At 40.0% G+C, this 23,171-nt stretch overlaps 2 protein-coding genes and 1 long non-coding RNA gene across 9 annotated transcripts; 2 read left to right on the forward strand and 1 right to left on the reverse strand.

Moving 5' to 3' along the window:
- The first annotated feature begins 3,397 nt into the window (after positions 1-3,397).
- Positions 3,398-9,966, forward strand: abhd11 (abhydrolase domain containing 11). Of its 2 annotated transcripts, XM_020618086.1 has the most exons (6): positions 3,398-3,686; positions 6,217-6,352; positions 6,713-6,886; positions 7,069-7,239; positions 7,725-7,906; positions 8,503-9,966. In XM_020618086.1, exons 1-6 carry the CDS (start codon positions 3,562-3,564, stop codon positions 8,636-8,638), a joined length of 924 nt encoding a protein of 307 aa, XP_020473742.1. In that variant the 5' UTR covers positions 3,398-3,561; the 3' UTR covers positions 8,639-9,966. The 2 variants fall into 2 exon arrangements, with proteins under 2 accessions (XP_020473742.1, XP_020473743.1); XM_020618087.1 differs by lacking the exon at positions 3,398-3,686 and having other exon boundaries at positions 6,262-6,352; positions 6,709-6,886.
- A 600-nt stretch (positions 9,967-10,566) lies between these two features.
- bicdl2l (bicaudal-D-related protein 2-like) lies at positions 10,567-17,135 on the reverse strand. 4 transcript variants are annotated; one of them, XM_020617997.1, is made up of 8 exons: positions 16,358-16,548; positions 16,150-16,247; positions 15,468-15,712; positions 14,738-14,857; positions 14,489-14,647; positions 13,882-13,961; positions 13,646-13,766; positions 10,567-12,303 (listed from the first exon to the last, which is right to left on the reverse strand). In XM_020617997.1, exons 2-8 carry the CDS (start codon positions 16,190-16,192, stop codon positions 11,935-11,937), a joined length of 1,137 nt encoding a protein of 378 aa, XP_020473653.1. In that variant the 5' UTR covers positions 16,193-16,247; positions 16,358-16,548; the 3' UTR covers positions 10,567-11,934. The 4 variants fall into 4 exon arrangements, with proteins under 4 accessions (XP_020473653.1, XP_020473651.1, XP_020473652.1 ...); XM_020617995.1 differs by lacking the exon at positions 16,358-16,548 and adding an exon at positions 17,086-17,135 and having other exon boundaries at positions 15,468-16,247; XM_020617996.1 differs by having other exon boundaries at positions 16,150-16,548.
- A 98-nt stretch (positions 17,136-17,233) lies between these two features.
- Positions 17,234-21,819, forward strand: LOC109970439 (uncharacterized). 3 transcript variants are annotated; one of them, XR_002276415.1, is made up of 4 exons: positions 17,234-17,526; positions 18,015-18,089; positions 19,641-19,781; positions 21,467-21,819. It is a non-coding gene; the product is annotated as an uncharacterized LOC109970439 (long non-coding RNA). The 3 variants fall into 3 exon arrangements; XR_002276416.1 differs by lacking the exon at positions 17,234-17,526 and adding an exon at positions 17,734-17,831; XR_002276414.1 differs by lacking the exon at positions 17,234-17,526 and having other exon boundaries at positions 17,948-18,089.
- Positions 21,820-23,171: the final 1,352 nt, after the last annotated feature.

Consider the following 23,171-nt stretch of genomic DNA (forward strand, 5'->3'; position numbering starts at 1 on the left):
AAATACTGTATGTTGGTCTCTATGAAGAGTAACATTCAGTGGCTGTAGTGGTTACATTGCACCTATAGTGGGAAGGCTGTTGAATTTGTCTAAAAAATTATCTCTAACTTCTCCTCACAACCAGTGTTTTCACTCTTTTTACATATTTTGTCAGTAAATGGCCGACATGCTGGTGCTTTTTCAGACAGTATAACTATGGAAACAAACCTATTCACAGAAGCTGTGCTGTGACTTTCAAAGGGACACGAGCACCAACTAACTTGCACACAGATTCTTGAGTACACAGTCTTAGCCAAGTGGTCATAATGATATGGTTGATATGTATATATCTTTTTGTGTGTGGGTTTGTGGATTCTTCTTTTTTAATATACACTCACCAGCCACTTTATTAGGCACACCTGTACAGTTGTATGTACTTCAATGCAACACGCCTGTCTTAACATCTGTGTTTATGAAGCTTAAAATGTTTCTGCTTTTGGTGAAATTGTCATAAATGCATAAATTCCATTATATGTTTATTATTGAGGTGATAGTTAATGGTGGTGTAGTACTGGACTACATTATTTTCAGAGGTGTTTCTATATTTTTGTCCTTCCCAGCTGCACACATGAGATAGTCAGAATATTAGGAACACCTCTGAATATTGTGTAGTGCAGACACAGTGCACCAGTGGAAGCAGATGTATCAGTGAAGGAGAAGTTAATGTGTCTGGTTCTATAAGTCAGAGGAAGTTTGAGGTTTTTAATAGCAACAATTACTTTGTCAGGGAACGTTTTACTGATACGTTCAGCATTGACACACACAGAAAATGAACAATGTTTCCTCATTATGTTAATACAGGAGTCAGGGCTGGTGACTGACAATATGACCAGGCATTCTGCATGAAAGATACTTGTCCGTCGACAAATACGTGCTACTGACAAATAAACTAATAAAATAAAAATAAAGGCTGCATGCAGTGTGTATATTTTAAGCAGGTCAAATTTTTTTAATTTTTGTATAAACCAATTGACTTTTATCTTCCCTGTATACAGTACTATCCATTTCTTTTAATTGGATATCTTGTAATTAGTTTTAAATGGATATAAGCATGCTTTATGTATTATACTTAAATGTGTGAATAAATCTGCTTTTGTGTTGCAATTTACCAGCTTGCTGCCAAAACCATACCACTTGATTAGAAAATACAGTTGAATAAAGCGGCATCAGAAACCTCATGCTGGCTTTAAAAAAATTGTTACACAATGTTCAATAGAATTTTAAAAATACAAATTGATCCATCAGGGCCCTTTATTTCCTCTTTCTGTTGGTCTGCGTCATGTGCTCCTTTGGGCCTCTCTCTCATGCTCTCACTATGGTGACAGCTCATTGCGTGCTTTATCCCAACAGACTCGTCTCCCAGAGCAATGAATGTCTGGCAGTGCAGCCAAGGAGGCCAGGTTGTCCAAGTCTTGACTGATGATTTGTTTTTATGTGCTTGTATCAGACAGGAGCCACTGCCCTGATCACAAGCCAAACTAGAATGGTGGTGAGAAAGCAAGACAGTCAGTACAACTAATAGACATGTTTACACCAGTGCTGGATGAAGAGCACCTGTAAATAAGGTTTCATGTGACCTAATATCTGAATACCTGTCTGAGTCTCTTTGGGGCTATATAAGAGTCAAGAGTGCACTAAAGACACTAAAAGTAATGTGACAATGTAATCAAAAACAATGCCTTGAATACTTTTTAAAATGTATCTGTTAACTTTAAAATTCAGTAAACATGCACACACACACACACACACACACAAATAAATCAATCAGCAGTTGGTGTGACCACCATTTGCCTTTAAAATGGCAATACACCTACACAGCTTTTCAAGGTACTTGGCAGGTGGGTTGTTCCTGGAGAACCTGCCACAGTTCTTCTGTGTGTTTAGGCTGTCTCATTGTTTTCTGTCTCTTCAAGTAAACATAGACTGACTACATGCTGTTGAGATCAGGGCGCCTCTACTTGTCAGAGACATTATTTTATAGAAACATCAAGCCAATGCAACAGAATAAGCACAGGAAACTAACACAAAACAGACATTAGTAAACCAGACTGGTGGGAAATTCACAGTAACCCCAGCATAACATATGGCGCCATCTAGTGTTTTGACAAAGCAAACAAGTATATTATTACTTCTGGTTGCTATTGGTTACATTTTCTTTCTCTTTTGTCCATGCTAAACCCTGCAAGCATACTTGCTCCTCCTAAACTATAAGAACATTGTAATGTTCTGTATTATATGACTAAATGGTTGTTTTAATTATGTCATGTAATCATTTTGTTTTACTGACTTTTTCCTACTAATTAATGTTAAATTTATTTAGGAATTTCTTAAAAATGAGACAGCATCGGGTAAGCAACACAGCCTGGACTGCAGAAACACTGGGGCATGAGCTGCAGATGCATTAAAAGAGGACTACAAATTCAGAATTCATGAATATGAGGTGTATGATAAAACTATGTACTGTACAGTGTGTGTGGTGCCTTTTACAGTCTGGATCAGCCCTTGATGTGAAACTGATACTACATCTGTGCAGGATGCCTGCAGGCTCGTTGAAAATGGTGGTAGATTTGATTTGATTTATTCTTTCAAGCATGTAAAGACAGTTGATATGTCAACACACATCATTTTACACATATCCAACAAATGCTAATCCAATATCAATTTGCTTATACCTAGAACATGCTTGAATGGAGTAGGAAGAAGTCAGACTTATCCAGTCCTACCCCATGACATCATCTTACCATCATTGGTTTGCAAGCAGTATCTCTACATAGATAATTCTCTTCTACACCACACAAGTAATATACTAAAGAATTATAACAGTGTTAACATTCTTACATAATTACATTCTTATTTTATCCAAATTCAGAGATAGTATATTACAGTCACACCATTTCTTTATCTTCTCAAGTACCTGTGAAACCCGTCCAGAGAGTTGCTGTAGGGTAGATCCTTACCCTAGTAGGATATTTCAACAATGTTTACATTTTTTATTTTATGATACTGTAGATTATGCTGAAGGTATAATGGACTTAATACAGTAAGTTTCATTGAGTGCAATGCTCTAAGTTACTGCAACATGATAACTGCTCTACTTTTAACCACATTTGTAAACGTGGTAGCTAACCGATAGATATGTTGCTGACAGACTGAGCTACCACTTACTGTATTTCTTCTTCTCACACATACATATCTGATCTGAATAGCTACTGAATAATGTTTATTGTTGGGGTAGAATTCTAGTGCGAGTGAGAGGCTTAGTACATCAGACAAGTCTGACAAGACAAGTACTGGTAGATCACCCAATGAGCGGAGACCTATCTTGAGCCTGACAGACGAAACTCGGGGAGTAACAGCGTCACGTACGTACGTTACGTCACTACGCACCATCAGCTGTTGACACGCTGAAGCGCAGCAATTTCGACCTCCGGGGCGTTGTGCGTGTAGACTTTGCTCTTATTGTGGCTGTTTTAAAACGCGCATGCTGTTTGCAAACGGCCTGCTAACAAAGCATATGCTGCCATGAGTGCTTTGTGCCGTCTCATCCACAGAGGACTACTGAGCGGCCGGTCGTCATTTCGTTTATTCCCCGGACAGCAGGATGTGTGCGGGGTGGCTCCCTGCCTCCGGACCGCCAGCTCATGCAGGTATCCCTGCTAGCTCAACGGCTAACTGACCCTCTGTCTGGCTGAGGTGTAGCGTGGTGCGGTGGTGCTAAGTGTTTCTGTTTTAAGGGAGCCAGTCACTTAACCGTTAGAAATATATCACTCTGTCGTGTCTTTGCATCTTTATTAATCGTTAACTTTACACAGTCAACATAAATGACATTCAGATGTCCTGTTAGCAAGAGGGCTACCCTGCTGTTTGTTTTTGGGCCCCTTGTTGACCCCCTTCATTTATGGAAGGTTCGTTATTTGATCAAGGTGCCCCACTAACCAGTACTCTAGACCGATGGAAAATGAACTGCAACAGTTATGATTATTGATTTATTCCCAAATTAACAGGTGGCAGCTTTTCAAATGTGAATTTTTGCTGGTTTAAGAATTTTTTTTATGGTAGTAAACATTTTGGGTTCAATTCAAATACATTCATTTCAGAGATGATTGGCCCTTTCACCATTTTCAGACATTTTATACACTGAGCCATAATAATTATCAGACCTATTGATAATAAAAAGATTTTTGCTTGCAGCCTTACAGTTCTGATAATGGATCAGTATGACCTTGCCTCAGGTATTCTGTTATTTACACACAGAAAACAGTAAATATTTATAAAAGACAGTATACACTGAAACAATTAAGGTATAAAAACTAGACTTTGACAGTTTCTCTTCAAGGCCCAGACCACAAGATGGAGGATAGTTGATGTTTTAGTGGTGCAAATTTTTAGCTTGACAGCCATCTGATAGCCACTTAAATGTCTTATTTTGTTTTAATAAATCAAGATACTAATCAGATGACTTATTACTGAAAATAGTTAGCTAATGCAGTCCAGTATATTAGCACCTAACTGTAAATCTGTAAGAAGTACAGCTTTCAGTTTTTGGTGAGATAAAAAAAAAAAAAAATAGATTCATCTGTCATCACAAAGCCCTTTAAAAATCATCATTGGGTTTCAATGACTGATTAGGCCGTAGTTGATAAGCAGAAAATATTATTTTGACAGAAGATTATTCTTTTAAGTGATTTGTCAAACAAATATAACTTATGTGATGAATAATTGTTGGCTCTAGCTTTTCAAATGCTCATTTTTTCTGCGATTTATATCATTGTAAGTTGAGTTTTAATATAAAACATTACTTTAACTTAAAAAATTCAGTTGTGTCAGCAGGTGAGAGCAAGACACTTCCAACCAAATAAGTCATAAGCCACTGAGCAACACTGCCACTGCCTTTCTCTGTTTGAATAATATTCCCTGATATATAGTTTGAATCAGGCAGAGCTTAAAATAGGAAAGAAAGATGCTCTGCAGTTATTTTTCACTGTCAGCTGAAGCCAGTCCTAAGGCAGTTTTGGTGCCACCATGAAAAAAAAAGTGCTCAATATCTTGTTATCATGAGAAACTTTTCTCATGATAACAAGATATTCTGATGACAAGATTTTAGATACTTTCATGTTAAAACTTTGTATTTTTCACATTATTCTGGCTTGCAGCATTTTGAAATTTGAGCTATTTATGACTGGAATTTGATTTATTTATCTGGTATGGTCTACTATATTAGACAATTTCTGCTAACAGGGAGTTGATCCCAGACAAAGTTTTGTTGTGTTTTTATGATGCAGTGACAACAATAAAGTATCTGTACTGAATTTTCTTGTAATAACAATATACTGTGGTAACTTCAGTGAAAAATTGTTTCAAATTTATGGCCCTAAGAATCTGATATGATGACACACACTCTAGAGTGGATTATGTCATTTCTACAGTTATTCTCAACGACTGGTGTTATGCCAAGTTCTGCCTGCCAATAACTGCCTGCCCCTTGCGGTGCATTCTGCATAGCTCTGGCCGGAACAGACCACCTAAGTTCATCCAGTTCAACAGCTTCACATACCAATTTTCCACACACTGACCAGCATTGTGCTTAGGAGGTGTGCTCCATCCAGTCTTTAAAAGTAACTGTTCTGACGCACACACCCACGCACAATATTTTCATATAGGCACACAGAATAGCACATGAGCCATTATGAATTAAAAAAAAATACCCTGCATGTGTCCTGGTGATGTTACAGGCATTACTGACAGCAGGTAAAGTCAGCATGCACGCTGCGTTCACTCATTCCAAGCTGTGCAGGCTCACATTAGGTCGTCAAAATGACCTGATCCACTCTAGAATGTGTGTGCAAGTTAGCATATGAAATGGTTCTTTGGGCTATAAATCTGAAACAATATTTGACTTTGTAAGATAAGATTCAGTTTGTTGTAATAATGTAATGTAATCTTGTAAAAATGAGAAAAGTATTTTGTTAGAATGAGAAACTGAGCAAATATTTTTTTTCATGGTGGCAGCAGTATGATTCCATACAGTAACATAATCTTCACTGCCTGAAAGTTCCATCAGTGTGCAGAGTTTCATTACACAGATTTATTATTGTTCCTGTCTCAGCGGTGATATAACTCTCACCTCAGACGTAACCGGGGAGACTCTAACTAATCAGCAGGGATGTTCTTTTCCAGCCCACTCAACTTGACCTATGATGTCTTGGATGGGAAGGGAGAGAGTACTCCCCTGGTGTTTCTCCATGGGCTCTTTGGCAGCAAATCTAACTTTCACTCAATCGCGAAGTCCTTGGTGCAGCGCACAGGTCGAAAGGTAATGCAGTGATGAAGACATCACACCTGTCTGTTGTTACCACAAATATAATTAGTCTTTTTGTGTTTGTTCTCAGCAGCCTGAAACTAGACCTCTTAGAAAAGCAGGCATGGGAACTTACAATCAGCAGTCTGTGCTGTTGTAATACTCAGTGATATATAATCTGCTCTTTGGCTTGCTTAAGGAAACCCCTCATCTGTACACAATGCAACCCTTGTTTGTGCTTTTGTTGTCCTACGCTTCCCCCCCCCCCCCCCCCCCAAAAAAAAAAATCCAGCATAAAAGTTTATTTTTTTTCTTCACGTTCTGTTGCTTCTTTTCCCCGATTCCAAGTGATCTAACTGTTCTTTGTCCAGTTAGGTGCTGACTGTAGATGCCCGTAACCATGGCAACAGCCCTCACAGTCCAATGCTGACCTATGATGCGATGGTCGGTGATTTGAAACACCTCCTCGCTCAGCTACACATCGAGAAGTGTGTCCTCATCGGCCATAGCATGGGAGGAAAGACAGCCATGATGACTGCTCTGACCCAGGTTAGTAGTCGAGAAATGTCACCATGAATTTATCATAACACGACAATTTCCTCTCTGGGTCTCACCTGATCTTTGTCACTGGACAGTCCCCCTGTGCTGTCCTGTTCCCATTTTGTCATCTTTTTGTTTCTCTCTTCTTCTGGCCATTTTCCTAATCCGCTTCTCTGTCTGTCTGATTGTAGCCGAGTTTAGTGGAGAGGTTGGTGGTAGTGGATATCAGTCCAGCCCAGTCCAGTACACGCACCAACTTCCACCGTTACATCAAGGCCATGCAGGAGGTGAAAATCTCCAGTGATATCCCACGCTCCACCGCTAGGCGAATGGCTGAGGATCAGCTGCGCACTTTGGTCAAGGTCAGGGCTTCATTTTGATTTCCTGAAATCAGAAGTACATGTCAGCACTTCTTCAGCAAATTAAACTTTTTAAAGTTCAAAAAACCATGTTAGTTTGTTAGGAGTGCACCTTTAGCTTTTCTGTCAAGTATTAGTTTCCTGTATCTGACATTTAATCCAGTAATTTACTTTTTGGCCACTTGGGGTCAGCAGAAACAAACTGTGAAAACAATATTGAAGTATCATCTAAACTTTGTTAGCAACCAGTTGCAAGCAAGTTATATTTTTAGACCTGTTTGACTGAAAACAGCTAAGTGCTGTGGCTAAAAAACAATGAGCTAGAAGTTGTGAAATAGTGTAAAATCAAGTCATAATTTTTCTGTAGGTTCATTACTATTAGCAACTCTCTTCACCTACAATTAGTCATCTGACCCTTTTTTAATGTGAAGTATTGATTATAGTCAAACTGAAGCAGAGAAGTCATAAACCATCCTTCTTTCCATCAGGAGCACTCGGTACGTCAGTTCTTGCTGACCAACCTGGTGGAGCTGAACGGACACTACGGCTGGAGGGTCAACTTGGAAGCCATCTCGGCTAACCTTGATGACCTCATTAGTTTCCCCAGCTTTAACACCGTCTATGAGGGACCTACGCTGTTTTTGGGTGGAACCAGTTCGGCCTATATCAGGTATGAAGCGTCACAGGCACAGACTGTTTGTTTTCATGGCATTTACCAGAAAATGCTTCATATTATAGCATGAATGGCCTAAACTTATTTGCATTGTATGTCCATAACTTGGCTTTTGATTAAAAATCATGGGTAATACTGAGCCTTTAGCCTTTTCTGTATTCTACATTGACCTCATGAACCTCTGGAAAATTCATTATATTAAGGAAGAAAAGCATAAATATTCTAAGTGCTGCTAGTTGAAATGCAACAGATAAATATGGTGGGTAGGTAGGTAGGTAGGACTTTATTGATCCCACTGATGCAGTTGAGAAAGTGAGCACACACTAGTAAATATTTAAAAGCTTCTTAAAGATTGATGTTATTTTAACAAACTTGGCAAGATTGGTTTAGTCTTTGTTACTATTAGCATCATTTAATTTTTCAAATGAACTAAATAGAAATTACAATAAATGTACCATTTAGTTAAGAAGAAAAGGTACCTCCAGATGTTTGGTTGCTCCTTACTGATGCTTATACAGTGGCACACCAGCTGTGGTTCAGATGAAATCACCCTGTTCTACCTTCGTCTCCTTCCATTTTCACTATTGATCCAGCTCCGAAGATTACCCAGAAATCCAGAGGCTGTTCCCCAACGCCGATATCCAGTACATACCAGATGCAAGCCACTGGATCCACGCAGACAAACCCTTAGATTTCATCAGCTCCATCATCTCCTTCCTTCACTCCTAGCTGCCTCCTGTTGACACCTCAGTACATCTGCGTGCTCAGCTCCTCTGAGCAGCCCCTCCCCGAAGAGGAAGGTGAGAATTCAGCGGTTTGAGTAAGAACGAATGGAGTCATTAATGAAGCTAATATCTGTCAACACCGGACCAATCTCACCCTTTTACAGTCATCTCTTAACAGTGTCGCACTTAGTGTAGAGTAGTGTAGTGTAGGTGAATTTTAGTTTTGTTTCTCTGCCAGACAGATAGTGTAACTAGACCGGCAGGTTTCCTGATGTGTTTTCATTCATTTTTAGGTTGGTAGGTAGTCAATAGCATTGAATATATCTCCAGTTTAACCTAACCAGCTTTTATGGGGGCAATGTACTAATCCAAAGAAATTTGCACAGTGTTCTTTATGTAGATACATTTATGCCAGTATAATAGAAACACGGCTTAATGCCAAGTACAATCTGGGACTGCTGAGGTGGACCAGCAGTCTTATGGAGGGATATAAAAGTTCTGACAGCACTAGAATGAAACAAATACTGTAAAATATGAGAGGCTCCTCTTGTAGAGACATGAAGAATGTGGAAAGCAGAACCAGTTTATTGTCAGGACACTCCTGCTCTGCACGGAGGCTGTAACACAGACTGTGTGTGAACAGATGTTTTGATGTAGGACTTGACAGTGGTTGTACATTGAGTATTTTGGTCTGGGACTTTTAATTTCGACATCCTCTCCTCTGTGTGTCGGAGGTGATTGTACTGATCGGTTGTGCCGTCACAACTCGAGGTCACTGAGAGCGCTGGTTTTATTTTTATGCCAACATAATTGGTCTATGACAGCTAAGCTGAAACACTCAATGCAGCATTGTCACAACCTGTTTCCTGAATATCTCAGGTTATGACTGGATATAATAATTATATTCTACTCTTGTACTACTTCTGTGTCTGTTGGGCCATAAGCCTTGGTAACGTCGTGGTGTCTGTATTCGCTCAGTCCAGTCAGTGTTTTGATGAAAGATGTTTTAACGATTATCTGTATCTCACTTATCTATACAAGTGCGGCGCAAAGTTATGTGGGTATTTCACAGTTATATGCTGCAACAATGTACGTTATCTAATTGTAACAGTCATGTTGTTTCTGTGTCCATGGGGTTGAACAGTACAGTCCAGTAGTGAAACTGCCATCAGTGTGAATAAGCAGGGTGTTGTGAATTTCTATGTGCCTCTTTTGTCAAGAGCTTCTTTTCCATTTCTGTACAACCTGATATAAAAACCTTTTACCCTACAAGAATATCTAGCAGTCTTCAGATTGGCAGCTGGCTTGCCAGTTTTGTGTGAATTTTCTCACAAGGAAGCTCAACAGACGAGGCGCAATGTTTACTGCAGTGAGTGTTTCAAGTTCATTTGATTTGATGTGAATACACAAGTCTGAAATGCTTTAGATGACCAGAATGAAGTTGAATATTTTATTTTTATAAAGCTCCAGTCAGTGGGGGAGCGCCCCTGTTGTCCTCACTCGCAGGGTGGATGTGTCTTGTTGCACAGTATTAATAGATTATTTGGGGTTGGACAGTGCAGGCCCTTCAGCTTCTGTAGTGTTGCAGTGGGACAGAATCTCAAAGGGGAATAAACAGTATAGGTTATTCAGACTGTAATCACCTGTTACAACTGTATATTGTTTCACTATAAGCATGCCTTCTCTCTTGTCATCAGGTGTGACTTTGCTGTGCTAAATTTGTCTCAGTTTGCTGAACATGTTGCCACTCATTCTAGATAATGGCATATATACATTTTAAATGTGCGCAAGACGCATATAGGAGTGGATTCTATATTAATGAAAGTGTACAAACTGATATTCATTAAAATGGCATAAATCTACAACAAAGTTTTTTGTTTTTATTCCTTAGACTTGAAAATGCAACAAGCAAAAGTGATGTGACAGTGGCTCTGACAGTTTCTATAAGAATTTCAATTATTTACAGCATGACAACAATTCACTTCACAACTATTTACAGTATTAAACTATACATTGCTCATTCACAATCAGTTAATTTATACATACATTACACCAAAGATCAAAAATGTACATTAAAGGATAAGGTCAGTCATTTTCTGTATTAACAGTATTTTCATCAATCCTCATGCAGAGACAAGCCAATACTTAATCCCTTCTTCTCACAGTATATGTCTGTCAGTCTCCAACTTGGATTAGCATATTCGTCTGTGCCAATAGACCTCTGTTGTTTTAAAAATGATTAAAACATATCAGCAGAACACACCGCTGCACTAGGTGACATGTTTCTTCATTACAAAGCACCAGACCAGCATATTTGTTGAAAATGTTGCCACAAATGCTCCAAACAGCCAAACCTTTTACAGCATCTGAAGTAGCAAGACAGCGGTGTGTTCCACTAATGTGTTATTGATCATTTCTGCACAACAGAGGTCTGTGGCACAGACGGATAAGCTGATCCAGGTTGGAGACTGACAAGACATTGACTGTGAGTAGAGGCAGTTCACTGTTGGTTTAAGTCTAGTTGTGGGGATTGTTGAAAATACTGTTAATACAGAAAAAGGCAGATTCCCTACAGACATATTTAAACTCTACTTTGTTTTTCCACAAGAGGTTCAAGCACCTCGTTAAAAAAGTCTTAAATTGCATCTACTTCTTGAAAATCCAGAACCTGTGAACTGCAAATATTGTTTTGAAAGTGGAAGTGATGGACAGATGTCTCCTGCTTAAATGAACCAAGACCAAGGCTGCTTCTCATGTCTCTCTATGTGATCAGTCATCAATTCTTCCTCGACAAGGAAGTAATTCTGGTCAAGCAAGGATTGAGGATGTCCTGAGACTCATTTGTTCCGAGGAGCGAGGGGACTGCTGGTGGCGCTATGAGCGAGGATGCACGAGCGCAGACTTCACTAAAGTCTATCAGAAATCAGTTGGTGATTGGACACTACAGATGAAGGAAAGGATGTCATCTCTCTCTCTCTCTCAAAAAAAAGCATTCATTACATTTCTTGCATTTTTTTCTGTTTGCAAAAAGTCACGAGGGTAACATGGACCATATAAGAGACTTGGGAAGCAGCTTAGTTGTCACAAATCTTGCTCCTGTGTACTCGTCTTCAACTCAGATTCAAGGTGAGCACAGTGAAACTCCCCTTTGAACAAGATGTATGAAAGCCACCTTCTAGTGGTCACCCCTGCACGTACATCATTTTGCACAGTGAAAGTCAAACCAGGAGAAATTTGTGAGAAGTGTTTTGACTGAGGTGAGTTTTAAATTGATAAGCATCAGAGTTGTGCAGTTCTGTTTCAATCAAGTGATACGACCTGGAAGCCATTGTCGTCACTGCCCCGCTCTGTATCCTGGTCTCCATGACGACTACTCTTGCCCCTTCGCAGCTTGCTCCTCCAGGTACGTGGGGAGCTGATGGAGGGAGGGGAGCTGACGGGGGGAGGCGTGCTGGGAGCCGCCGCAGAAGGAACCGCAGATCTCGGGATAAAGATATGGTTCGAGTTGACTGTAGGAGGAATGGGTGCAGGCAAAGTGAAGCTGGCCGGTCGTTGGATGGGTGGTTTGTTGTTTCTCCTCAGAATACCCAGGCGGGTGGACTTCTTGTGGTTCTGCTCTGCCTGCTGCTGACTCTGCAGATGCTGATGGAGGATAAGCTGAACGTCGTCCTGAGGCAAGTCGGGGAAAACAAACAGGATATCAGAGCGCCAGAAGTACCAACTTAAAAAAAATGCAGCTTCAAATCTACAGAAGTGCAGAGTGATGTTTGGGGAAGGGTGGGGGGTCATTACATTTTTAATCAGCCTAAATAATATAATATTTCGGCCAATTTCAAAAAGTATTCAGTTGTCACAAATGATGGATTTTGTGTGCACAATGGGTCATAAAGTTGCCCTTTATTGTACCGCAAGGACAGTAAACCTGTCACTGTTTTCACCTTCAGCTACCGAGTAGGGCCAAATGTCAGTTATGAGACGCACATTATATTGAAAAATAGAAATGGTGGACAAATGATTATATCTCATCTCTACCAGCAATTGTTACAACTTCATTCAGTCTGCATGAAAACAAAACGTTTTATAAAATCTGGCCTATATTATAGTTCAAGATTAGCCTTGTATTTAATATTCATTTATTCTAAATTAGATATCTGCTGGAATATTCAGTCTCGTTTACCATAAATTTTGAAATTCATCGTCTAGTGTGCATATTCGGTAACTTTTTTAGGGTTAGTATTAGATTACACCATCTCAGATTCTTTCAGTCAGTAATGGCGAGAGATATGCTAAATTTTACACAGTGAGGGACTGCAATTATTAAAGGGAGGGCTCAAACAAAATTAAAAATGTACGTATATATGTAATGTAAAGATATGGGCCTAGTTAATTATTTTATGAGAAGATTTATTATTCTCATAGAAAAATAGTTTAATATAATCATAGCCATATTTGCAGGCACTGGTGGGGGTTGTTTTGTTTGATGAATAAAAGATATAATCATATACAAAGGAAGCTTTGACTGATGGACATTCTGTAACAATGATACTAAGAGTTAGCTATTTTAGCTCCAAGTAGCCAGCACTTCTTTAAACACTTATAAAAAAAATCCATATGTTTTGTCAATTACAAAAACTATGCAAGGCTGAAATTTAGGCCATCATGGCACACTGGGGCACTGACACATGCAAGCATAATACTTCTCGCTTTACAGCAGTTTATGTGTACATCTGCTGCTCTTACCAGTGAACACGCACGGTGCAGCGTAGTTTCAGTTTGGTGCTACAGGGTTCCAGATGAGCACATGGGCCTGTGGCCTAAACACTGGCAGGATATCAGCTGAACAGCATGTGCTCAGTGTAAAGTGTGTGAATTTTAATTGCAGCTTGTCCAAGTAACGTCGATTGAACACTAATTAAGCACCTGTTCTAGTTTTCAGGACATCTCTATTTTGTACCTTTCCCAATTACTCTTTGTAAAAAAAATCTCTGTTAAAGAGTAAACTCAGGCTTACCTTCCAGGCCTCAAGCTCCAGCGACAGCTCCAGACGTTTCTGCACGGCCTCCAGCAGCTGGTTGTTCAACATCATCATCTCTGTCTTACTCCGCAGCAGCTCAGCCTCCATCGCCTTCTTCCTGCACAGCGGAACAGAAAGGATGACACATTTTATTAAATAGATCACATCTTTCCTCGATGTTTTTTTTTCCCCTTGATTCATCTGCTGTTCAGAGGATGTGACTGTGTGCTCACCTCTCTATGGCCTCATCTCTGTCCCGCAGCGCCTGCTCCAGAATAGCACTTTGCTCCTCTCCTTTTCCAGGTTTGAGATCCTGAATGGACATGCAAGCAGGTGGAAAGATGTCATTTTATGCATTCTCTTTTTTTTCTTTTGTCAGTATGCAAATCTAACCACACCATCAGTGACAACATTTTGTGACACTCCCTAAATTCCAGACTAACATACACCAAATGCCAGAAGTACTGAGATCACTGATACTGTCACCTATAAACATGTCAGGCCACATAGCTTAATTCTTCCACCTGCATGAAGAAATGAATGGTCTTTTCAAAGGAACAATGTGGATGTCTCTCACATGACTATTAATATCTATATACAGGCCTTGAGTTATTTTAGAACTTCCTGTTTGACAATACAAACTCTTTGCTAAAAATATGTTGTATGTAATATGCTGTTGTAAGCACTTTGAAATAAGGAAGACTTGTAAAATGTTAAAACAGTCAGATTATAGAGAGAAACTCAAAATATGTGAATCATCTTCCACTTTAGTTCCATGAATACATGCAAAGCCAATATTCCTCTGTGTAACATGTCCAATAATGTGGGTATTGCCTTCACCTGCTTGGTGTGGCTGATTGCAAGCTTTCGGGCCACCACCTGCAGCTGTGCTAGAGCAGCATCCAGGCAGTTTCCCCCCTGAGTGCACTCAGGTGGCATGGACTTGAGCTCTGTCAGCGGGTGCAGCAGCCGCAGAGTGGACAGGACCTCCTCTGTGACCTGGTGCAGGCATTAATAGAGAGAAATAATGATAATCCAGTCAAGTTGTGCAGATGTACACCATGTCCTGACATTGTGTGTGGCCTTTACCCTCTCCCTGTGTTGGCTCCAGCCGACTCCATCTCTGCTCTCCTGTATTTTGTCCACCTGGGCCTTAAGCCTGATACTTCTCTTCCGAGAAAGTTCCACTTCTCTGCGCACTTCGTTAAGCTACACACAGAAAATCTCACATGAGTACATTTTATCAAGGCATGCCCCCCCCTCACCTTTTTGTCCTAGTCCTGATAACTGTAGGCCCACATGCAGGAAACACTACCCCGTGACACTTGTTTCAATGTAAACAGAAACTGCTAATCTAGTTTGAAACTGTAGATAACAAATCCAGTTGTACAAGCTGTGATGTTGCTAGGCACTCGCAGTACAAACTGTGCAAGTATGCACAGAGGAATGCATTCACAGAAACACACTTGAAGACACACCAATATAACTGAATAATGAAAGCTATGAAGCACAAAACATTTTCCATCAACATTTTGTAACCACAGATCTAACCACGTCATCCTGATGTGATAAAGTGGAATTATTTCAAATCATAAGAGTTGTTCACTGCAAACTGAAGTTTACTATGCTCAGTTCATACTTCATTATGTTGAGGGACAAGATTCAGCAGTGTCCTGGAAACAGCATTGCATTTTTAATTTTGTGATTTTTGTAGAAGTCAGATTTACTCCCAAATTAAATTCATGCCCTATGAAATAAACTTTTCCAGGACACCAAAAATTGTTTTAAACAGACAAACATTAAAAAGCTGCAGTCTTACCGTGACTGAGACATGGCCCACTGTCCTGCGTCTGCCCAGTGGCCTGCCGCTGTTTATCAGGTCTGGTAAAGTCCCATCAATGTACTTCCTCTGAATGGAGTTCTCCCCTCCACCAGCCAATGCTACTGACTTGGAGGAGTCCCTTGTACCCTCTGTGGCCAGCTCACCTGGACCATCTTTCTCCTCAGAGTGTGAGGAGCCGCTGTCGTCATCAGCCTCTTCAGCCACATCTGTTAAATTCAGCTCTGTGAGGAGGGATGAGGTGGAAACAGGCAGGAGATCAGAAAATTTCATTTCTTGTAGGTCATCAGAGACCAAATCCTCCTGCTCTGCACTGCCTTCATTTTCCTCTGGCTCTTCTTGCTCTGGTATGGTTGCAGAGACTTTTGGTTCTGGTTCTTCTGGCCGATGTGTTGGTTGGTAAGATGAAAATCTGCTCCTGAGCAAGCTCGACTGTCTGTCCTCCAGTCTATTCAGAGAGGAGCAGAGCTGTTCACTGGTGGTGAATCGAGGTTTCAGCCTTTCATTAAGGACTGAGAAAGGCTCCGAGGAGGTCATGATCAGCCTGGTAGAAGTCAGTCAACTAAACCATCTGAAGATACTGTCTGGCTGTAGTTAAACAAGGGAAGAGCAAGAGGAAGAAAAGAAAGAGGAGGAGGAGGTAAGATGAATGTGTTCAAACCTGTTTTTCCTGAATGGTCTGCGTCTTCACAGGAACACGACATGATATGATGTGATCTGGAGGCTGTTTCTTTAGACCTGTCTGGGTGTTTTCAGCTGCTACACAAACACATGACGTGTAAACATACCAGAGCTGCAAGGTAACAAAGGGAGATGGCTTTTGATCCTTTAGTACATTCAAAGATAAATTCAGGCTTGACGCACGATACCTGAGCAGAGAGCTGGAGACTGTAACCAAAGAAAACAAACCCATTCACAATTAGTGTCAAAGGCAGGCTGACTATTGGTGCTGCAGTCTTGTTTCTAATTTGGTGAAAAACCACAGACCTTCTTCTAGTCATCGATTTATTTTTGGAATTAAAACGCTTGTGGAAAACATCAGTCATAGCCATTCCTTGCAGTTGCGTTAATAGGGTAATTTTTGGTGACAAACCTCCCACATACATGAGCAGACATGAGTCAGTGACACATCAACACATCCTGTCTTATAGTGAAGAGTTAGTGATGTCTCTGTGCTGCAGGGAGGAAAAGAAGAAGCAGTTTGAAATGACTGAGCAATGATTTGTGCAACAAATGTTTTTGGTGAACATTTTGCAGTCCCGTTTGTAGAAAATAGTTAGGTGGATCTCTGCTCCCAAAACTTGCAGCTTACTCTAAATAGGTCAAAGCTAACTAAAGTAGGAATCCTCATCTCTGCCAGTATTTATAGATCAGGTGCTGTTGTATTTTTACTCTCAGTGCAACAAACGTCTAAGTCATTTAGTCTCATATTCAGCGTTCAACTTAACATTTTATAAATGTAGTCAATAACAATACAGTTATAGGCACAAAACAAACTAGACAAATGTATTTCCTGAAGAAAATGCACGTGGATGCTGATTGCGGAAGAATATTTATTAGGGCTGCACTATATTTATGTGTTTGAAATGATTTTTACTTTTGTCAGTATGTGCAGATATTTCAACGCTGGAGCCTGATAGCTCGGCCGCTCTCCCCCACCGCCCCCTAGTGCGCATGTGCAGTAGAGCCTAGACCGCGGAAGCAACCCCGGAAGAAAAACAAATCTGTCGTGTGCGCCAGGCGAGGAACATTCAGTTGGGAAAATAAATTGAATAAATGAATGTATTAATGTTATGAAAAAACGTTCTCATAATACAGACACCCCTTAATACATCCGTGGGAAGGATGGTTTCCATCTTGTAATTCGGTATCCAGCTGTTATAATATATTAATGGGACGTAGAAGGGATGAATTTCGTTTATTATTATAATCGGTCCTATTGGTGTTTGTGTCTGGTTCGGCACCATGAAGATAAACGAACACCAATGGAGGGACACAAAGTTGTGTTGGTTCCTTACAATGCAAACCACGTGACCAGGTGACGTTAACATTAACACCTGATTAGTCTTGTTACACATGAGGAGCCTGTCACTGTTTACTTTTATTTTCCTCTGCTGATATCTTTAGTGATGAGTGTTTGAATGTCATTCCTTTATTATCAATGTTTAAACATGGCGCATGGGTTTTATTTTGGCTTCTAAATAAGTCTAATAAATCTAATAATGTTGAGAAAATAATCTCATCACAAGTTCCATTTAGAAGCTTTTCTGGAGCTTTCGATCGTATCATACAGTCTCATTCGTCATGGAGCATTTGAAAGCTCTTTGTCCATGCTGGCACAAGGTGAATAACTTAGGACAGGTGACCCAGCTTTCAGTACAAGCTTTTGATCCTTTGACAGTTTGAAGTCTTTTTAACTGGCACAGCAGAACCAGCTCCAGTCCTTTGACATCTGGATACATGATTAAGTTAAAGCTGTAGAAACCTGCAGTCTCTGTCTCTTATCTACCTGTTTACACTCTTCAGGTATCATGAATGGATGAAGTGTCCTGAGCTGCAGCATCCGACTGCCTCAGAGCCACTGACCCTGGAACATGTCATGTAAGACTTCTTCTGGAGTAAATGTACACAAAGAACATGCTCTTATTCATCCTCTAAAGCAGTTGTTATAAGTCTGAAGGCTTGCCAGACTTAGCCTTTAGCCTTAGATTTTTTCATGTGAATAACTGGATTTTGTGGAAATCAATAAGGAGGCTCTCAGGTAGTCTTTCTGTAATTTATTAACCAAATCAGACAGTAGCATAAGACATTACCAGTATCTTGATCAAGAGGTCACACATTCAGTGCAAAAAGTCAGTGAGTGACAAAAGTTACAGTCAGATTTTATATAACATCAGACGACTATCGCTCCCTAGCTGGAACCAATCAGAAATGTGTCTTAGACACTTCATAGGTATCTCCTAGATAGGCAGCTGGGCAGACAGTTGGGTCTGTGGAAACCAGGCTATGTGTGTCAATAGAGAATGGATGTCTGTGTGTGTGTGTGTGTGTGTGTGTGTATGTGTAGGGGTATGTGTGTGTAGAGACTAAATCTGTGTTGAGTGTCTGAGAGACATAACTGTTTTGGGGAAACTGTCCAGAGGAAAGGGAAACAAAGTTAAACAGTACAAATACATAGACAATAAGAACATTGAGCATATTGAGTGTGAGCAGACAGCATCTGTGGGAATTTAACTTTTCCACTACATATTCTCCTTTTTTATCATTAATGATAATGAATATGCAATAACAGTGAGAACATCAAAACACCATCCCCATGTTTGGTTTACAGGAGTTCATCATGACACTGTTGACATTCTGGAGAGGAAGAATTCTGAATTACCTCTAGATTATAATAACTTATGGGAGGTAAACTAACAGAATTAGACTTACTCCTCAGTATTAAAAGGTAAGGCAGCAAAAGCATTAGCATTTTCTTCAGGATAATAGGCTTGACATTGCATCTGTGTATATTGAGGAATATGAACATCTAGCATTGAACCAATCAACTTTTTCACAAGAAGAATCACACATGATGTAAAAATACACAAAAGAATCAGTGTGGTCAGCAAACAAATACTAGCTGTGAGCAAAAGGTGCTTCCAAGAGCATAACCAAGTCTAGTGTCCCAAGCTGGTGCCACTGAGCCTGTCAGCCATCACAGAGTCTCTTAGGCCTGATGTATTATTCCTGCATCAGCATCATTCTCAGGGATGAACATGGAACAGGATGAACCAACAATAACACAAATACCACCATGAGATGCAGTTAACTGGTCCAAAACCATTCTAGTTTGCATTGTCATGAGCCTAATGTCAGTCAGTTCATCTCAAGTGCCACCCACAGAGGCTAGGCTGGAATTAACAAAAGAAAGAAAGGGTTTCTACTAGAAACACAGGAGTAATTTTCTGTCCTTATGGCTTCCAAATCATTCCTTCCAGACATTCCATCATCCATCAGATTTGTTAGGTTAAAGTGTTTATGAATAACTGGTAATCACTGGATATGATATGAAAATAAAACATCATTCTTTCTGAGGTCATGCACTAGTAAGATCATTCAACTTTTACTTAAAGAAAAGCTGTTTAATTTGACTTTTTTATTCTTTGCCAGAGTGCACATTCATCGTCTTGGATAAACAGCAATAGGCAGATCCCAGTATAGAAGAGGAGCAGTGCACAGTGGGAGATGTCAACATGTTCCTGGCCGACCCAACAGACCTCTCCTCGGCTGAGCTGGAGATCATGATAGCAGGTGATGCCCAGTGTGCTTATCTTAAAGTGATTCCAAATCAAAGGCTGAGCAAATATCTACAGTCAGTCGGTGCTGTGGTTTGTACATCTCAGTCATTTCCTGTGTATATCTCTTTATATCTGGGCACTATACACTGTGCACAATTAGGCAAGTTGTATTTTGAGGATTCATTTTATTATCGAACAACTACAGTGCTCTCGGTCAATCCAAAATGTCCATAAACCTGAATATTTAAGAAAGTAAGTAAGGTTTTGGCTTTCTTAGGAGAATGTCTATGTGTGCACAATTATTGGGCAACTGTTAATGTGTAGAATTATTATGCAACTAAATGAAAAACAATAAATTTCCCATCTCACTTGTTTATTTTCATCGGTTAAAGTGAGAATAATAAACAAAAAACTCAAAACTTACAAATAAATATTTGACATTTAAATAAGAAATTATGAGACCAATATAACCACCATTCTTTTCAATAACAGTCATAAGCCTTCCATTCATGGAGTCTGTCAGTTCCTTGATCTGTTGACAATCCACTTTTTTGTGCAGCGGCAAGTACAGCCTCCCAGACACTGTTCAGAGAGGTGTACTGTTTTCCTTCACCGTAAATCTCCTGTTTAAGAAGGGCCCACAAGTTCTCAATAGGGTTTAGGTCAGGTGAGGAAGGGGGCCATGTTATCAGTCTTTCATGTTTAAGGGCTCTACTGGCTAGCCATGCAGTGGAATACTTCAGTGGAGGCGATGGAGCATTGTCCTGCATAAAAATCATGGTCTTCATGAAAGATGTAGACTTTTTCCTGTAACACTGCTCGAAGAACGTGTCTTCTAAACACTGGCAGTAGATTTAGGAATTGATTTTGAGTCCATCTTCAAAAAGGTCCAAAAAGGTCCAACTAGCTCATCTTTAATAACCAGCCCATACCAGTACCCTGCCTCTACCTTGCTGGCATCTGATTCTAAGTGGAGCTCTGTGCCCCTTACTGATCCAGCCACGGGTCCATCCATCTGCTCCTTCAAAAGTCAGTCTCATCTCATCAGTCCATATAACCTTTGAAAAATCTGTCTTCAGATATTTCTTGGCCCAGTCTTGATGTTTCAACTTATGTGTCTTGTTCAGTGGTGGTCGGGCTTCAGCCTTCCTTACCTCGGCCATGACTCTGAGCATAGAACACCTTGTACTTCTGCGCACTCCAGATAGGTTACAGTTCTGGAATATGACAGCACTGGAGGATGTTAAAATACTCACTTGCCTAATAATTGTGCAGTGTAGGAAAAAGAAAAGTTTTTAAATAAAATCTAAAACTGCTAATATTTTGTATGAATAAAGAGGGGTTTCAAATAAATACTGTACAGAGATAAATGTAAGAATTTACAGTTTTCAGCTGCTTTGACAAGTCTTAGCAATGCAGCTTATCACACGTTGTCAAGTGTAGCTTATATCTAAGGAACCAGAACAAAGTGATGTATACATCCTGTTATTTTTAGTCAACATAGGATAGTACTGAATGTTAGGAGCAGTTTAGTTTCCTGACAAACACAAAAAATACTATTTAAAAGTTATCTTCTGTTAAGTTAAGTTTATTCTGCAAGTTGTCTTACAACAAACCATACACCTGCATCAATCCCGTCCACTGCTGTCTGCATTCTCATGGTGATTTGCCTTTATTACTTTTCCTGCTCCACCACAGGTTGATTCTCCAACTAATGATGAACACGGCACAAGACTGAATTGCAGAAAAATGGGCAGTAATTCAAGAGGTGTGGAAATGTTCAACTTCTACACAGTGAATTTTAAGTTTCTGTCTTCCTGCTCGAAACCTTCTGAAAGATGGGATCAGATGCTCACCGTAGTGCGATTCCCAACAGTGTTATTTGGCTCATCAATTAAACATTTGAAATGAGATCACATTTGCCTCCAGCCTACTGAACACCCACCATTCAACATCTTTTAAGCTATGGGTTATTTAGACTTGATTGAAAATGTCAGGCTAAGCATATAGCTATAGCCTACTACAATCAGACGTGCCAAATAAAAAACAGTGTCTTCAACATGAGTTCATGTTCATATTTTATATTTTATTGTGTCAGCTTGAAACCATACAACCATGTAGTGTAGTCGAACAGGAATGTGCATGGCAAATCAAATCCCAAACAACCTATGAACCAATAGATGTCCTACTTGAGCACTGTGTCATTGAAATCTCGAGTAATTAACCATTTTTTGAATACTCTTTGAAAGCCCTTTTTATTCATAGTAAACATTAGTGGCTTTACTGTATGTCCTTGCAGATTAGTGGTTTTAGATTTTATCTAAAAAAATAAGTGGTAGGAATAAGCCACAGTTTTGCCTTAAAGCCTAAAACGTGTCTTGTAACTTTTCTTTTTCCTGTTCCTTCTCCTCAGCACACAGTAAGGCTGCCATTTAGTGGTGGCACACAGCATTACACCAATCTTAACAAGTCTGACCCATTACTGCCTGCTAGTCAAATGAATGGCAATTTAATGGCGCAAATAGCAATGTATGTACATGGTCACAATTTTTTTGAGCATGTGTAGGAAAGATTTGTATGTAAAAACGTTTATGAACGTGTAAATAAAATCTCTAAACAAATTATTACACAAAGATACTGAAAACTAATGTATTTGTGAACATCTATGTACAGACAGAAAGTAGCAAATTGCACATACAACTCTATTTAGGAGTACTGAGGTTTAGTGTGAATCACACCTCAGTCTGAATGGACACAGATCAGGGGATATAGGATACAGAGCACTTATTAGGTTTTTAGAGAGCACAGGGTTAAGCAAGATAATATAATGTGAACTGAGTGGGGTTATTTTGTTATAGTAGTAGGTAGGGGCCGTTCTGATCCACACTCCAGTCTAGAAGGTGGCGGTAACGCACATAAAGCTGTTTGCCAACTGCCATTAAACAATAGAAGAAGAATCTGATTGGACAGTGACAGGCCAATCACAGAGCATAGTGAAATTGTCCAATCGGTGTGGTAGATGGGTTTGTTGTACCCGGTACTTTTTACCATACTGACTCTGAGAGACGAGGCAGTCCAAGTAACTGCAAAACAGTGCTGATTTATTCAAAGGATCACAGGCAAAAATTAACATTACACGCTCAGGCATCTTGCACCTCCAACCTGCACGCAGGTAGATGAAAGATGAAAAAACCCTGAACCCACCAGGCCTATACATTATATCCCCTCGGTTGGGCTAGCCCCATACTACACAGAAACGTCAACCGAGACGTCTCTGTTACCAGCTTTGCAGCTGGTCATAGCAGTAGTCAAAACATGAAGCAAATCAATGTGTGTGTGTCTGTTGGTTAAGTGGTGTGTAGCTAAAAACATTCTCACGACCTCTAGTGTAACATGTCGTGAC

This window comes from Monopterus albus, unplaced genomic scaffold (genome assembly GCF_001952655.1).
Source record: "Monopterus albus unplaced genomic scaffold, M_albus_1.0 scaffold199.1, whole genome shotgun sequence".
Lineage (NCBI taxonomy): Eukaryota > Metazoa > Chordata > Actinopteri > Synbranchiformes > Synbranchidae > Monopterus > Monopterus albus.

Excerpts from the sequence above, each read along its gene's own strand:
- bicdl2l (XM_020617995.1), bottom strand. The coding sequence starts at position 16,025 with ATGACCTCCTCGGAGCCTTTCTCAGTCCTTAATGAAAGGCTGAAACCT. Across the intron at positions 13,962-14,488 it reads CAATCAGCCACACCAAGCAG|GATCTCAAACCTGGAAAAGG; the intron begins GTGAAGGCAATA and ends ATGTCCATTCAG. Across the intron at positions 12,304-13,645 it reads TGGAGCTTGAGGCCTGGAAG|GACGACGTTCAGCTTATCCT; the intron begins GTAAGCCTGAGT and ends GACTTGCCTCAG.
- abhd11 (XM_020618086.1), top strand. The coding sequence starts at position 3,562 with ATGAGTGCTTTGTGCCGTCTCATCCACAGAGGACTACTGAGCGGCCGG. Across the intron at positions 3,687-6,216 it reads CGGACCGCCAGCTCATGCAG|CCCACTCAACTTGACCTATG; the intron begins GTATCCCTGCTA and ends GTTCTTTTCCAG. Across the intron at positions 7,240-7,724 it reads AGCTGCGCACTTTGGTCAAG|GAGCACTCGGTACGTCAGTT; the intron begins GTCAGGGCTTCA and ends TCTTTCCATCAG.